The sequence below is a fragment of the Typha angustifolia genome, chromosome 11 (genome assembly GCF_048772165.1).
Source record: "Typha angustifolia cultivar Huaian chromosome 11, ASM4877216v1, whole genome shotgun sequence".
Classification (NCBI taxonomy): Eukaryota; Viridiplantae; Streptophyta; class Magnoliopsida; order Poales; family Typhaceae; genus Typha; species Typha angustifolia.
In genome coordinates, this window is record NC_133249.1 from 7,374,785 (window position 1) to 7,392,504 (window position 17,720).

Here is a 17,720-nt window from a genome sequence, read left to right on the forward strand (position 1 = left end):
AAGGAAAGGTTTTTTTTTTCCCCCCTTATACTAATTTTCTTTTATCTGCTCTTTGTTAATGCTTATTTTTGGTGTCGGATCTATTCTTGCCTAATTTGTATCCCGTAGGATAGCATTTCTTTTTTCTTTTTTCATCTTATTAGGTTACAATCCTAAGGGGAAGAAAAGTAGGGCTGTAGGGAGTATAGTTGGAAACTCGGAATGATGCGACGCAAACCAAGACGAAACCTACTACCCACGAATCTAAGAGCGGGATCTGATAGGATCGGCTGCAGAGGTAAGAACAGGGCCATCTTTTACCGTTTGGGATAAGGTGTGACGGGATCAGCAGTTGGGACGAGATTTTGGTGTTCACGAAGAGTAGCGGATCAGACACATATGTGTCGAGAGAACATTAGTAGGAGGCGGGATGGGCCCGGGGTCGTACGTGGGAGGGATGGCCGTCGGAATCACGAACAGTGTGGATACGTACGGACGGTAAGGCCGATGCCGACACGTGGCAGATGATGCGGTTACGGCGGAGTTGGGACCGCGTCGGAGGAGGAGACCCTCGTCACGTGTTTCAACCCCTCAGTTTCTCACTCATTAACTCAGGCCTGCCCCGCCGCTGGACAACCAAACATGAGCGCCGATGCAAATGGACCCACTGCTGAGACAATGCACAGAGAGGAGAGAAGAAGGGGAGGGTGCATATCCGGGTGTTTCTGTAATGGGTGTGGTCAGCTTCTTTTTACACTGGTTGATTCTGTTGGGTGTGCATCGTTTTCGTTTCCCTCTTTTATTATTTTCGGACTACACGGCTATGTTGCCGGGGGGGACCCGCCACGACAGCGGCTTGCTATTTCGAACATGTGTATATGTTTTGGCTTGTCGATTGCCATTGACGACCACGGCATCATTAATATTTCCACATATAGACATGGCCTCTACTTTTCGGTCCTTTGGGTTGGCAACTTTAAATTGCAAAACTCTGGGGGGTGCCTGCCATTCGATAAAATTGCTTTAAGGTACATCGTATGTTTACCTTTAGTTACAATAGACTAATATAGCGTCCTATGCTTCGAAAGAGGAGCCGGCCCGATGGCAACCTATCAATCCTTGGTGGCTTTTCTTTCCACCTCAAAAACTATTTAAGATAGAGATTCTGGTGAGATATTCTTATTTTCACTTCGGTTTACAGACTATTATGAATCCTTGTATTAGTGATCGTACCTCCTCCTGAATTGTAATATTGGATTGGTTAATGTTATTTGTTTTTCCATGTTTCAGGATTTCCACATAAGTTATGTTTTTTTCTCTTTCTATCCCATCAACGATTCAGACAGCCAACACAATGTAACTAACTATGCTTAATAAGTGATTTGAAAGCTAGATATTTATTGAATGGCTCTCAGTTTTTGTGCCATTAAACTGATTCTTATGGACTTTACAAATTAAACTACTTGATGAGGCTTCTTTTAGACTTTTTCTTTTTCAATTAAGATGAACCATTCCGTACTTCATCACTTACCACCTATCTATCATACATACTTCAAGATTGATGATAAGGATGCACGATGTAGAATTAAACCCCTCGTGTCGCGCGCGCGTATATATATATATATAGTAGTCTTAGATAGAGTTATATTAAAGATTAAAATAATCTTGTATTCTAAAATGACGATCATTCAGGAGCATCCTAATTTATAATGATTAGATATATCATAATTTATTTAGATAACATCGATCTCTCACCTGCCCTGCCCTAGTAAGCTATATCAATTTCTCAAGACAAAGTTAACAACATATAATAGGAAATAAAGTATTAACCTCCTGAGATATATCTAACTAAAGATAATAACATTCTCAAATCATCGTCCCATGAGATCTCATGCTATACAGTTTATCCTAAAACTATTAAAAACATACAATTCGATCACCATGTCTAATATTGGTAACATGCCAACATGTAATAAGGAATAAAGTATTAACCTCCTGGGATATATCTAACTAAAGATAATAACATTATCAAATCACCATCCCACTAATAATGAGATCTCATTCTATACAATTTACTCCAGAACTGTTAAAAACATACAATTCGATCACCGTGTCTAATGCTGGTAACATGTAACCCATTTCATGGTAATTAAGATTCAATGTATGTCCACTTGCCATAGATAATCAATTTGTAAATAAAAAAACTTTTCATTTCTTTGGAGAAAATATATTTTATAATATATCTGAAAACTAATTCGATTTGCAAAATGAAAGAAGCAATAAAATTGACTAACAAAAGTGTTCTAGAAAACTAGTGACAAGTGTGCACGACTCCCGAAAGATATATTCAATGGATCAACCTTATCAAATTCATGTTAGGAAAGCATTAAATTAGTCACTTTCCCTATTACGTCAATTAGTACCAAAACATACTGTTGTGCCTAAGAAAATGCGCAAGCAGTAGCAAAAAAGATAAAATAACTTAAGAAAAGAAAATACTAAGATTTACATGCATGGTTCGGTTCGACAAACTATTTATTTTGACACTCTATTCTGAATATGACATAGGTTCCAAACAATCCTAGTTGAATTAGGAGTTATACACCATAAACTTGATTGTCTAGGTTGGATAGTTAATCGAGCAATCTAAGCCCAATAGGATAAACTATTTATTTTGAGTTTGAGTTTGAGTTTGAGTTTGAGTTTACATGAAGCTCATTTGAGTTTGATCACTTTTTCTAAACCATTGAATCATTTATATAGATGTGAAGTATGTCTTTACTTCGTATTAGGAGGGTCTATCAAAGGAATCTCTAAGTTCAAATAAAATTTAGAAATTTATTCTCTGTTCTACATGTCTAGGCCTTGTGTGAGTGTCACCTAGGTGCTACTTAGAGTACTTCAAGTAATCCGTTCCAGTTGTCCGATACCACTTACCTTATCTGAACGAGAGAGAGTATTGTAGCCTGTTTTGTAGCATCATTCACCTCATTTTGTAGCAAAATGCTAATTTAAATTTTTGCTTGTTTTCACTTTAATATTTGACTTCTACGTACCTAACACTTTTCAATGAATAATGTCTTGAATATATATAATATCTAGATTCCACATATTAAATACTTAGTGGTGTTTGTGAATTTATTATTTTAAATTTTCATACGAACAAAGTTGGCAACCTAAACATAAAGAAATATCATCGTTGGTCCCACAGCCTCTTTTTTGTTACAAACTTCAAACGGATACTAAAGCATATAAAAGAATAATAAGAGAACAATTCCAAAATGAAGCATGCTAACAAACCTTCACCATCATATTAAAAGCTATTACAATTATTCCTGTCAATAAACAAATGAAATATTGATGATTGACAAGTCATTTAGACAAAAATTTCTAAAGAATATAACATGAATTCTCCAAAGAAACTCATCCCTAACATGTATTTGGATCTAAACACGTGCTTGAATACAACCTAGGTAAGAGAGATTTAAATAACTTGCAATCAATCTTACCTAACACACATCATTTTTTTAATCAATAGTGACTTTCACTCTTCCTAAGAGGTAGCTCTTTTCATGCATCATTAATATAGTGTGTGTAAAAACACCTTGCTAAACAAGCAATATAAGCCTTGTTCACTATCACAAATCAAAGTATGATGCCAATTCAAAGCTAAGTCCACAGCTACATGAAAACTAAAACAAAATAAAAAACAAATCCAACTGAAAGGCAGAACAATAGACCTGACTAGGTTCAAATAAAAACACCAAAAAATAGAAAAAAAATCATACTAATCAGAAAACTAAAAGCATCTTCTCAACTCCTCCCTCAAGAGCACCCAGAAACTATCAAGAAAGCAATTAAGTAATTCAATACAATCTCCCAGAGTTAATTCTTCGTAGAACATCTTTTTCAATTTGTAAATAAGTAAAGGGAAGTGATCAGGGTCCTCAAAACAAACTTTGAGTTGTTCTACTAATAGTCCATCGTATAGAGTACCGTCTAACATGTACTTTTGATAACCATTTTAAGCAAATCAATATGCAATTCAAGAGAATTTTTTACATGGATCACTTAATGGTACCACCTTGAAAGGGTGCTATAATATTTTTTCTAAATCATATCTATCTAGTTTTCACACCAAAATTCCTAACACTTTTAGCATTCTTTAGTATATAATAGTTTGCTCTAATATGCCTAAGAGCACCACTGGGATGGCAAATAAGTGTAAATCTTGATTTTTCTTACCTAAGTATTTTTTTTATGATTGAATATATCTTATCCTAAATAGGAGTTCTAGTTTGGTGAAAAACTTCTTATGCTAAAGACACCACAATGGTCTTCGACTCAGAGATGGCGACAAGCCAATAGAGTGGAATGGTGCTACAACCTAATAGGGAAGCTTCTTCATCGCCCTTCTCCTTTTTATCTATCTCATACAGGAAAATAAATAGAGATAGACTCCTATCAGTGTTTTACAAGTGATAGATATGGTGTTGAGCTTTTTTTACATTCAAATTCTTTGTTAAGAGGAATGCTTCAGGTACTAACTAGGGGACCTTGGAGTTTCCATGGCCTGGTCCTCAACCTAGTGCTATGGAAGCTCGACTTCTTTCCTCTGTTGGAAGATATCAGAATCACCTTGCTGTGGGTGCAATTCATTGTATTGCCTTTTTTGGCTACTGGTCGACTAATATCCACATGGAGGTTGCCACCGATTTTGATCGCCCTGTGAAAGTTGACCAATACACCTAGGCTAGGGTGAGAGGTAGGTATGCTATGGTTTGCATCGAAATTATTTTTTTTCTTCCTTTGAATTACGACATAGACGTTAGTCCGTTGGGCAAATCCTTTTCTCAACTAGTCACTTGTAAAAACATCCCTACAGTTTTTTTAGGTATGATTAGATCAATCATCGGCTAGCCCTTTGGCAAGAGTTCATTGAGGCTAAGAATGCGACATTGCTATATCCTCAAGCCCAGACCCCATCTATTGCAGGAGGACCCCCTCCGACAATGCCACCCTCCTCAATCATATTGGACAATGTTCTCCTAGGTGATGAGAGTATTAGCCCTTAGATGCGAGTTCAAGCCTGAAAATGATGTTGCCCTAGCTTTGCCACCCCTTAGGGGCCGACCTTTCTAATTGGTGACACCTTGGAGTAACTACCAGGTAACTCGCAAGTGGAGATACTAGATAGTGAGCCTATATGTTAAGCCCGATTGACATCTCTTCTATCCCTTAACCCCTTTTTTACGTATCACAATTGATTCATTAGTTAAGTGGTTATCATTCTCAAGTACACTCAGATGTAGGCCATAGAGGAAGGTGTGAAAGTTTAGCTAGAACACTAGACTCAAAACTTGTCTTGTGATCTCGATCGCGTCCTATAAATAGCAAAAACTCACTCCCATCTTCTTAGTAAAAAAAATATTGCTTTTCTAAGACCTAAAGGTTGAGGGGGCCAAGCCAAGAGTGAACTCAAGGCCTCTATGAAGGAAGAAGTGGAGGGAGCTAAGGCTCCCTAGAAGCAAGCCTGTCTGAGCCCACTAATGCTTGATGCAGATCATCCTGTGGAATATTCACGACCTCGTTAAGAAAGAGGGGCAATCATCATTATTAAACTTGATTAATATGCATTATTATGATATTTTATCCTACTAGAAATGCATCTAACTTATCATAAATTAAGAAATTTTCTTCCCAAACTCATTTCAAAATGGTGTGGGGATATTGTGCAAGGGTTAACTGCAGTAGAATAAGGGTGATAGATATCACTCTAGTCTGGTCTTCCTACCAAAGTCCCCATGATGTGGCGACTCCTCACGATACCTTACATTTTCTTCTCTTTGCTACTTACGTTCGTATTATGGCTTTGGAAGGAAATTAGATGTTATATGAGCTTAGTTTTGTTTCTCTAAATAATATTTCTTAGATTGTTATGGGGAACTTTAACTATATTCTTGTGGCAGAGGACAAGTTAGGGGGACTCTCCTTTTCTATGACTACATTGATCTCGACATTTAGAAATTTCATCTCTTCTACTACTTTAATAAATGCTGGCTTTTCATGTTCTCCCTTCACCTGGTGCAATAATCACCATGGGAGGGAAGACTCCTAATATGATTTGATAGAGTGTTTTTAAATGTTGCTACGTTGAATAATTTTTCTCATTATTTTTGTGGTGCATCTTGCTAGAATTGGCTCATTACGTTAGGATCTTTTGACAATCATAAATTTAGTCCTTTTTATTTTGAGTGTTGGTATGAATATCCTGAGGTGAGAGAGTTGGTTGCCAACGCCTAAACCAACCAAAATAGCAACCGTCATTCCTCACCTTAGGATTATTTTCAGTCTACTCTATCTTGTATTACTCATTTGCTTACCCACTAGAACAGACATAGTTTTGGCCAATTGAGGTTAATCTAGCTAGGTTTGGGCATGATAGAGGTCCTAGAGAGTAAGGAGACACGTAGCTCCCTCGAGGTGGCATAGAGCTGGTCCCTTCCAAGCTTGAACCGTCAATGTACTGCCCTTCTCAAGTAAATTACTCTTAAGTGGCAAAGTAATGCTAGAGTTAGTTGGATCAAGGAGGGAGACATTAATACTAGATTCTTTCAACTAGTAGCTAAAATTCATAATCAAAAGAATTTCATAAAATCTTTGTCTTGAAATGATAATATTTGATTTCTTGTCATGAATAGATTTTTGTTGCTTTCATTGATTTTTATTCTAACCTGTGGAGGAAAACGGAGGAGGAGTCAGGGGTCACCATTGTGTGGCCTCCCTATTGTCAGCAATTCTTGCTATGATGACCTAATAAAGTCTTTAACTATGAGATCGTTTGGGTAATTCACGTCGACGGATAAAGCCCCTCGTCTTGATTTAAACTGATTTTTTCTATAAAAAATTTAGGATATTTAGGCATTGACGTTGTGTCTATTTAAACTAATTTCATAACTTTTTGTTTTATTTTGCCTAGTTGGAGCCGAACTTTCCTATTCTATACCAAAATTCCTAACCCAATAAAGGATGTAGACTTTAGGCTAATCTCTCTTTATAATGCGGTTTGTCATGTTTTGGCTAATAGGCTCAATCAAACCTATGTTGCCACGTCTAATTGGGTCTAAATAGTTTGCACATCTATGACATCTTTATTACTTAGGAGATCATTCATAGTTTTATAAAAGAACATGTTGTAATGTCTATCTCTTAATAAAAATTGATCTTGAAAAAACTTATGACTAAGCTTCTTGGTAAGCTATAATATTAATCAAGTCAGGTCAGATTGTATTATAAGGATATATGGGCTCGATAGATCAAATCTATTTATCTTTTAATTGATTCATTTATCTCTTATGTAAGCCCTTGAGGTAAGTCTAATTATGTTATATAAGCCACTAAGACAAGTTCAAATTAAGTTATGTAAGCCATTAATGCAAGTTCAATTAAGTCATATAAGTCTCTAAGGCAAGTCCTAGTTCTAGTCGTATAAGCTTTAGGGCTAAGTCCGAATAGGACTCATTGTACCTGACATCTCTATATAGAGAGAGACTAAGCTTCTTTGTTTATTCATCCAAACATACATGCATTGAGAATTAGTTTAGTTTAGTTATTTTTTATTATTGCATTTATCGTTTTATCGTAGTTGTTATATCGTTTTTATATTTTTAAAAGTAGATCATAGTTGTAGAACCTCCAATTATTTCAAACCCTAGCATCCACACCTTCCTCTCCCACGACGACCGCCGCGCAACATTGGATTTTTACCAATCTATCTTATTCTGACATTATTCTACTATTTTATTTATATTTTTTCATCTTGACCTCTGATTTATGTGAAATTAAAACTATTAAAACCCTAACTTTTAAGGCTATTACCATCTAAATTTTCATAATTTTCTTATATCCGAATCAATCTAAATATAGTTTGTAACAAGCTATTATTCAAGTTCTGTGTTGTATGAATTTTCCCATTAAATTTATGAACTGCACTTATGCTGTTATCTCCTCGATTTTTCATATGCTACTGCAATGAATGTTTATCCTTCACATTGATTTTTTTGGTTTTTAGGGAATTAGATAGGGGGATCCCATGTCCTTTGATTTATTATGTAGCTCAAATTTGACTCACCTTTTAAATGAAGCAGTTTCAATGGGCTTTATTCCTCCGTTTTGCATTGCTTATTCGTTTTGTTTTAGCCACCTCCTCTATGCTGACGAATATTAATTTCTCCAAATCGAAGGTCTACCTACCTACTACCCTAAGTCCGAAAATTGGCCCACAACCTCCTGAATATTCTTAACCTGCATAGTGGGTCTTAGTAATATCTCGGGGCCAACATAGATTTTAATTGGCTACTAATTAGAGAGCATGAGGCGCTCTTTACTCACATTGAGACTAAGCTGGCTAGTAGAGAAGGGCTAATCTAACTCAGGCTGGTAGGCTTATTTCTATTAATTATGTGTTAAACTCCATCCTAGTGCATCTTTTTCCCCTCTACTTGGACCTCGCTACCCGTGGTTGATAGAATAGCTAAGTTGGCTGGGCTCTTCTTCTAGTCGAAGTGGAAAGGCCAAGTGTGGGCTTCACCTGATTGGGTGGCACTGTCTTACCAAACCCAAGGCCTTTGGCGGCTTAGTCTGAGCTACCAACCGTTGATATGTTGCCAACTAGTCCTGTTTGACCGTTCTTCCCTTTCCTTTGCATTTTTTTTTTTTTGTTGACAAACAAGGGAAAATCTCATTAGATTAAAGCGTGTGTATGTGGGAAAGAAAGGAAAGGATAAAAAGAAAAATAATTCCCAAAACCTATAGTCAATTTTGCTTTGTGAATAAGACCAGTTGGAGTGAGAGCCATCTTTAAGAAGATTCTCCTGTCTCCTTTAGTTCCAAAGCATCCACTAAAACAAAGAATCACAAACCATCCTGCTCTGAGATCTTTGCTGATGCCAATTTTGTTTAACCAAAAGTCTTGAACATTTCCTAATAGATTTGAGACTGGCAGAGTCTTAATAATATCCGATACAACTCAATAGTAGGCAAATGATGTAAGTATATGGTCGATAGATACTTGTTTTCCTTTACAAAGAGCTCATATATAGCGGGACTTGTGTCCACCCTTTCCTGCTCATAATATCTTCTATATGAAGTTTAGGAGAGATCACCAATCAAAGAAAGACCTTGACTTTTGAGGGAATCTTTAGTTGCCTGATAGACGATAATAGAAGAACATTAGCTTCCAAAGGTAGTGGGAATTAATCTTGAAGATAAAGATAGTCCATCGATCTATCAATCTTCCCAGAAGTTAATATAACAACCATTCCATTGATATAATTTATCCCACACGTGAAAACCTGTATGCATCCTTCACTACGAACCAGAAGTATCTAAACTTCTGCGTCTCTTTTAGGTGGCTCTCTATTTTTATAGTAAAGAGAATTCATCAAAGATTTCCATACAGCTGAAGAACTAATCCTGTTTGCTTACTAATTAACCCCAACAAATGTCCATTAGTCATTTCACTAAGCATTAATCATTTCACTAAGTTTACTTCTACGTTAAACTGGTGAGACGTTCAACTGAATTACAAAATCACGGGCACAAAAAGCCCCTGTCCTGCTCTACTGTTTGTGGGGGTCCCTGGGTCTCCATCCATTGGGTAATACTTTTCCGTAAGAAACTTATTTTGAAACTGAAATACTTTGTAATTCTAGCACAAATTCCTCTCCTTCTCTCTCTCCCTTCAAGATAAGATTTTTGTTCTTCTTTCAATATAGCTCCTCTTGTCCTAATTCTATGCTCATTTTGACAAGAAATTCTTGAAAATATCACGTCTGTTTTCAGTTAGTTCCAGTTCAGATACCCAGTGCCCATTGAGCTAATTCAATTAATTATATACCTCTAGTTATTTCTTGTATATTTCTAAAACTACAGGCCAGGATCTTCTTTAATCGAATGCAACAAGTATATGTCCAAGAAATTACTTAATTATGCATATAACTTTGAGAACACAGTTACCAGATATTCATAAGGCACAAAAATTTTGTTTTAATACCGCAGGTAACATTGACAGACAACAATTATAGACAAAAGGAATACAAAAAGGATAAAATCAAAATACAGAAAAAAAAAAACTTAAGCCTTGTCCCAATGACATGGATTGACATTATGGGAGAAAACTAACAACCAGGGAAACAAAGACCATTCATGCCCTTACACAAGAGTTGTACCATGTACGTAGCCTCAAATCTCACCATGCTCTTCCTTACATGAAATTCGAATTCGCCTCGTAGGTCATTCCGACGCTCCAGTAAGCATCGGCGACGTTGTCGAAGACGATTGTCTCACCCGAGGAGTAGGAGTTAATCTTGAAGGAGAGAGCTTGTCCTCCCAAGTTAGCAAAGGCTTGGTAACTTGCACCCCAGTTGTGGCTCATGCTGATCCAGTCTGTGTTCGTTCCCTTTACCCACATGTTTTTAATGTCTCCTGAACCTCCCATATTCAAGACATACACTAGCAACCAGTAAGCGTTTCCCTGGAACTGGAAGCGGATTCCTCCTTTCTTAGCGCAGGGCACCCTATATCATAACACGTAGTAATGTGACAAATTAATATATTATTTATGTTCACATGTTTCTTCTTTCATATATATATATATATATATGTATGGAAACTAACTTTACCTCTTGTACATGACTGGCACGATACCGGCGCGCCATTCGGCTATCCTCATGAAGGCTGGCTTGGCCAAATCGAAATGCACCCTCGGAGGGTTGCACCACCCGCCGTTGTTCGAGTCCTGAGCCCAGTTCGGCGGGCAGAGGTTCGTCGCTGTAACGGTGATGATCGGGGAGCCAGGGAAGCACGCCGGCGCCCCAGTACAGCGGATCTGGTAGCAACCACCGCAACCGAGTCCGTCGTTGAATAAGACGGAGCTCAACGCCGCCGTATCGGTCCCGTAGCCGTTGCTGTATAGGTTGCCATAGCCGCAGGCTCCACCTACAGATAGTTATAAAACAACAAATCTCTTCAGATATGAAAGTACCAATACATATAATTATTGCACTTGCAAGAATTATTGATTAGGAGACACAGACCCATGTCGTTAGAGGCGCCGGAATCGTCTCCGTAGAACGTTGCGTGGGCGTAATTCCATTCGCTCTCCGTGAATTTAGCATTTACGCTAACGGCGATCATTGCCATCGTCACTGCCACCGCCAAGAGGCTAGTTTTCTGAGAGGTAGAAGCCATGGCAATTAACTCAAGCTGCTACAAGGTAACGTGGATGGCTTGCTCTGCTCCTTTGGGGCAGCCCACAAGGATGTTATAAAGCTCTTCTGCTGGGCCCCTTTCTAGTGCTAGCAACCCTGACATGATCTTATCATTGACCTAGTTGGATTTGTATAAGTTGGTGCCACGATTATTATTGTACTAAGTAGTTGATCAAAATGCCCTCCTAGTTATTCTCCATATAAGGGCTATATTTGGAATATGGCATACTTTTTTGAAGCTTGGATTCTGCAGACATGGAAACCACGGGCATTGCGCTTTGGTCGGCTTTGTTAACGTGCTTCCAAGTTTGTATAAGTTAGATAACGTTTGAACGTGCAAGAAACTAAGGTGGATGCTGTCTGTAGTAAAATTTTTTTTTTCCACTTTAAATTTGCTAAGAGGAAATTATAATTTGCAGATAAACATCAGATCCCATTTTTAAAATTAATTCAGCGAGACTAGATTTGTTCGGGAATGTTATAGTAATTCTTTGGGTCAAGTTCAACTAACACCTCATAAGGGGTTGGTACTGGAGAGGTAATAATATATCTCAGTTCAGGCGGCATGAATGTCAAATCAAATTTATTTACCTAAAATTACGTAAATCAAGTTGGTGCCACGGAGACAAAGGAGAATGTTATAGTAAACATTTTAGGAGTAATCCTACGAACGTCGCCTGAATAATACCGAGCCCTTTATCAAGAATACAAAATTCCCATAGGTCATTAATACGATGTAGAGATGAGCCGAAACAATGGTCAATATCTATAGTTAAGATTTAACAATTAGAACCAACTTGTAAAAGATGTTGTGCCATTGCACTTTCCTCGGGAATCTTATTAAATTATCCTCAACAATTAGAGGTGAAAATATGGGTTCTCAAGGATAACCAGGCTTTGGCCGGGCTAAGGTCTAGCACTCTAGCTTAGTCCAGTTCTAGGTATGTTTTTACGTAGGTACGAGCTTGGACCGAGTTTAGGGTCCCCAGTCTAATTCAATATCTTCTTCCGATTAAGAGGGTAGAAGGGTTGGGTTGTCCGCTCGTGGTCCTGTCCTGTTAAGGTTCAACAGAAAAATAAAAAATAAAATAAAAAATCTGTGGAGGGGAGTTGGTTGTTGAGGAAGAAAAGGAGGGAGAGAAAAAAAATAATTCGGGAAAAAGTTTAAAAAATAGAGAGGGAAAAGCCATAAACTATGGACATGAGCCTGACTCTATTGAATAGGCTTATGGTCTGATGGACATGAGATCGTTTGTGATCTCGGTTTTAATGTGAAATATTTGGATGTAAGAGAGAATAGAAGAAGAAGAAGAAGTGGGCCTTTTCTAAGGGTCTAAGGGAGGTAACTCGAGAAGATTAGAGATGGTGTACTCGTGGTAGGACAGAATGATAGGGAAGGAGAGAAAAATTTGAGGAAGAAACATAATTTATTAAATAATAATTATAAGGTCGACTTTCCTATATTTATAGGCTAATCTAACAAGCAAAATAGTCAAAAGAAAGTCCTAAAAAAAGTGCACTTTCACCGATCGTGTTCGAACGCAGACGACGAACAAGCTAAATATGTTATATGTATTTAGTAACGTATATAGGCATTTGAATGTGGACGTTCGAACGCAACATCGGATGCGCTAAATATGCTCTCTATATTTGCGAACGTGGACATTTGAATGCGACATTGAATGCGCTAAATATGTTTTCTGTATTTGCGAATGTATGCAGATATTTGAACATGACAATCAGAATTTCTTTTTATTCTTAAAAAAAAATAAAGTAGACTCAACTCGAGATAACTAGGTCCAATCCGAGTCATATCAATCCCACTATGTTTTTGCCACCTTGTCCTTAAGGTGTGAAATCAGGGAAGCAATCAATGGTGTCCGACTCAAGCTCCCATGTAGACTCATCGGATGGCCTGCTTAGCCACTCCACCAGGATCTCCGTCTCTAGTTGTCCTCCTCATCGTCTCCTATAGCTAGCAAGCAGACGAACTAGCTCCAGAAATCTCATCTCTTCAATCGGCTCTGGTATATTCGACCCCACTATACGGTCGACACCTACGCAGCAAGGACACATGGAATATAGGATGCACCTGTTACCTCCCCGGAAGCTTCAACCTATACGCGATGGGGGCCAACTCGCTCCAATACATGAAAGGGCCCCAAGTAGCAATGCGCCAGCTTTTGATTGCAAACTAGTCTCAGTATCACTTGTTGATAGGGTTGAATGCACACAAACACAAGATCTTTGATCACGAACTCTAACTCATAGTGTCGACGGTTGTAGATTTGCTTTATGCGATTTTGTGTCGTTGCCATGTGAGACCTAAGCCTTCGTAATGTTACGTCTCGATCGACCAACTCTAGATCAACCTTCGTTTGCACCATTGTCGCCTCTAGGTCATATGTCTGTAGGGAGGGTGAGGGTTTGCCATACACTACCTTAAAAGGTGTCATCCCTATGCTGGTGTGAAACACACTATTGTATGACCACTCTGCCCAGGGAAGATTATTGCGCCATCTCCTCGACCACTCTCCGACAAAACACTACATATACTACTCAATGCCCCGATTAATCACCTTAGTTTAGCCATCTGTCTAAGGGTCGTAGGTTGAACTAAGGTCTAACCGGGTCCCTTAAAGTGTAAAATACTCCATTCAAAAGTTGCTGATGAAGACTCAATCACAGTTGGACACGATCAAGCGCGGCATGCCATGAAGCTTGGCCATGTCGCGCATGAACACCACCACAACTGCCTTCACCAAATATGGGTGCACTAGGTCTAAGAAGTGAGCATACTTGCTTAGGTTGTGTACCACGACAAAGATGATAGAATACCCCGTCACTAGCGATAGCCCCTCAATGAAGTCCATGGAGATATCCTCCAAAATGTGCTCCAAAATGAGCAAACGCTGTACTAATCCCGTTGGCATCAACAAATTGGCCTTTGCTCACTAACAAATATCACAATCCTGCTCGAATCTCTTTAGCTCCTTCTTTATTCCAGTCAATGCACAACATGGGAGAGCCTCTTGTAAGTCCTTAAGAGGCCCTTATCTCCCGCCTTTGGTGTGGAATGGAAGAAATCCATGAGTTGCCTTCGCAAAGCATCGTCCTTTGTGCTTGTAATCCAACAATAGTCCTCTTCTACTTTCGAGCTTAGGGTGGCTCATAGGGTTGCTTCCCAACTCATGTATCAACCTAGACACCTTTGGATCCATGGTACCTGTAGTCCTCAAATTAGCAAGAAAGGAAAATATGGGTGCTAAATAAATTGCTACCTCGACAAGCGTGGGTTGTCGTGAGAGCGCGTCCTTCGCCTTATTTTCTATCCACTTTTTGTACTACAACTCGTAGTCGTATCCTAGCAGCATGGTGACCCACCTCTGTTGCGTAGGAATGCGAACCCGTTGTTCCATGAAAAATGGCAAGCTCCGCTGGCCTTTTTGGATCACAAACCATCGCTCGATCAAATATGTTCACCACTTGGTTCCATGAAAAATGACAAACCCGCTAGTCCATTCGGAGCATCTCTCGCTCATATATAGAAAGCTACTGCGACCTCCCTGATAAGGCCTTGTTGAAATAAGCAATAGGCCTCCCGGACTGCATAAGAATAGCCCCTATACCTGACCCGGATACGTCACACTTGATCATAAATGGCTTTGTGAAATTGAGTAGCACCAACACTGGTATGGTCGCATGGTAGTCTTCAGCTCTTCAAATGCTTTTGTTGCTGTCTTAGTCTACTAGAAGGCATCCTTATTTAGCAATGGAGAGGTGCCACAATCTTCTTATAGCCTGCCACAAATCTATGATAGTACCCTGTCAGGCCAAAAAACCCCTGCAGCTCATGAACCATGGTCGATTGCGACCACCCAAGCATACATAATACCTTGCTTGGGTCAGCTACCACGCCCTCTTCTAAGATGATGTGGCCGAGGTACTCTACTTTGTGCTCTCCCCAAAGACATTTGCTTTTTTTCACCTTTAGGGAGTGATCCACCAACAACCCCAACACTGAGTGCAGGTGAACTAGTCATAGGTCTTGCTATACACCAGGATATTATCAAAAAATAATATACATACCATCTAAGGAGTAGATAGAATATGTCGTTCATCAGCCCCTGGAAGGTCATCGATGTGTTTGTCAACCCGAATGGCATTACTCGGAACTCATAATGCCCGTTGTGAGTCCGGAATGCTATTTTATGAACGTCCTCTACTCGCACACAAATCTAATTGAAAAAACTCCTAGACACACGCATGTATCTAAACACTAGGCAATGATATCGCTCGTTCGCTTAAGTAAAAGTCTGAAGAAATATTAAGAACAAAAGCAGAGATGAACGCCAAGATTTTAACGTGGAAAAATCCAAAACGGGAAAAAAACCACGGATCCAAACTCGGATCAAAACCAATCACTATGATAGTAGCAGTTACAAGACTGACTCACAAAACAACCCGTCGATCCAAACGACTTTGTTTCTCCCAGTCTTGATCGCTAGAACCCACGATTCACTGCTTCTTGTGATTGAAGTCCAATCTCAGTAGCCCTCGAGATTGATCTTTCATCTAGATAACCCTTAAGACGAAAAATTAAATTCTTATAGATGAGTGAAACCTTGTTAGTTGAAGAACCGATGTAGCCTCAAGAAGTCTCCTTCAATAATATTTCTTCAACCACCCTAGAGTTATGGTTTCATAATCCTTATATATGATATTCAAGATAGAGCTAAATCTGAGTCTTATCTGTACTCATGATCTTTAAGATAGAGCCAAATCCGAGTCTTATTCGTACTCACGAAAGTCCAAAAAATTCAAACTTCGTTGGTATGACTTGATCTCATCAACTTTGCTTCAATAATTTTGCAATTCTTCAAACCAGAGATTTTCTAGACTTGTGTAAAGCTCATATACATATAAAAAATTAGAATATTTTGTACACAATTGCCAACAATTAAAAAACCTAACAATCTCCCCCTTTGGCAATTTGTGACAAAACATCTAGTTTACAAGATATTACAAAGAATTTAAAATGAGCATTCAACAAGTTTAGAAGATTTCGCACTTCAATCCCTGCAAATAATAAAAATATACCAATCCAAGATCAAGTGAAAATAACTTGAAATGAATAACAATCCAAACACAAGTTATCAAGCAAGCATAAGTTCAAAAGTACTTAAGCAGACAAAGTTCAGAGTTACTTTAAGCAAAGTTATAAACAAAGATATAAAGACTCTAATAAACTCCCCCTACACCAGTAAACTCCTAAACTCACCACACACTACACACTCTCCCTCTTTTTGATACAAATGCCAAAGACTAGGAACTCAGAGGGAACTGACGATGAAGAATCGTTAACATGAAGTCAAGGTAGGTGACGAAGGCGGCCTTGGTTTCTTGGTAACTGCAGCTTTTTTAGGCATTCTAGAAAAAAAAATCGCAAGATTCTACATATGCCCAAAGCATACAAAAAAAAATAACAAGAAATCCAAAAATTATAGAAACCATGAAGACCCTAAGTGAAATACATCTTCCACTTGAAAATGCTAAGTTATCACATTCAATCGCAAAAATCTACGTTCGAACCCCCAATTCAGAAAAATCAGAAATAACCACGGGCCGTTTATAGATAACAGGTGGAGTGCCAAAATTATGTTTGTATCGCCCTGCAGCCATTGATGTAGAAAACATTGAAAAAAAACTCTTTTTTTTAAAGTAAAAACTCTAAGAAAAAATCAGAAATCTTTTTGGAGATGCACTTCTAAAAAATCAAAATAGATTCAAGACATAGAATATGACAATCAAATAAAATAAGTCATACACAGATCAATCAAATCATCAAAAGTATATTATAATCAATTCTAATGCATCACTCAAAATTAAATTAATCTTGATTGATCATAACAATAAGTATATGCAAGTTGAGCATAGATAACATGAAACTATCATCTTAAACAAACTTTCCTATTTAACAATGATGCAACAAGTAGTCAAACCAACTTAGTATAGAAAATTTTGCACTTTTCGACTTATTCTCCATAACATGACAGGAATTTTTTCTGTATTTTTTTTTTACTGAAACATATAGGTGCAATGATGGCTTTCACACATAAGTAGGTAGTCCTTTTCTTGTAGTACAAATCAAACAATGTGCAAGAAAAATTCACATATGTCATTTTTTTTTAAATTTGTAAATAATGTACTGAGTCAAACTGGACTCTAAACAAGACGGCTTTCACACTAACTCATTGTAGCCCTTTTCATTGATCTTTTATGAATAAATTTTTGATGACTAAGCATGAGGTCAAACTGTGCAAATCAAGGTTAATAGTGAGCTATTTAAAAAAATAATTCATGATATCATGCTCACTGAAGAATACACATATGTTATGAGTGCATTAAAATTAGTTTCATTATAATAGAAGTCGAGGGAGTGACAAAATCAAAATTGATACAATATACTAC

At 38.0% G+C, this 17,720-nt stretch overlaps 1 protein-coding gene across 1 annotated transcript; it reads right to left on the reverse strand.

Moving 5' to 3' along the window:
* Positions 1-10,044: 10,044 nt before the first annotated feature.
* LOC140770979 (putative expansin-A30) lies at positions 10,045-11,256 on the reverse strand. Its single transcript, XM_073112324.1, has 3 exons — positions 11,076-11,256; positions 10,662-10,977; positions 10,045-10,556 (listed from the first exon to the last, which is right to left on the reverse strand). Exons 1-3 carry the CDS (start codon positions 11,227-11,229, stop codon positions 10,244-10,246), a joined length of 783 nt encoding a protein of 260 aa, XP_072968425.1. The 5' UTR covers positions 11,230-11,256; the 3' UTR covers positions 10,045-10,243.
* Between the last annotated feature and the right edge of the window lie 6,464 nt (positions 11,257-17,720).

Coding starts and splice junctions, on each gene's coding strand:
- LOC140770979 (XM_073112324.1), bottom strand. CDS start 11,229: ATGGCTTCTACCTCTCAGAAAACTAGCCTCTTGGCGGTGGCAGTGACG. Junction 10,978..11,075: donor CGGCGCCTCTAACGACATGG/GTCTGTGTCTCC, acceptor AACTATCTGTAG/GTGGAGCCTGCGGCTATGGC. Junction 10,557..10,661: donor GTGCCAGTCATGTACAAGAG/GTAAAGTTAGTT, acceptor GTTATGATATAG/GGTGCCCTGCGCTAAGAAAG.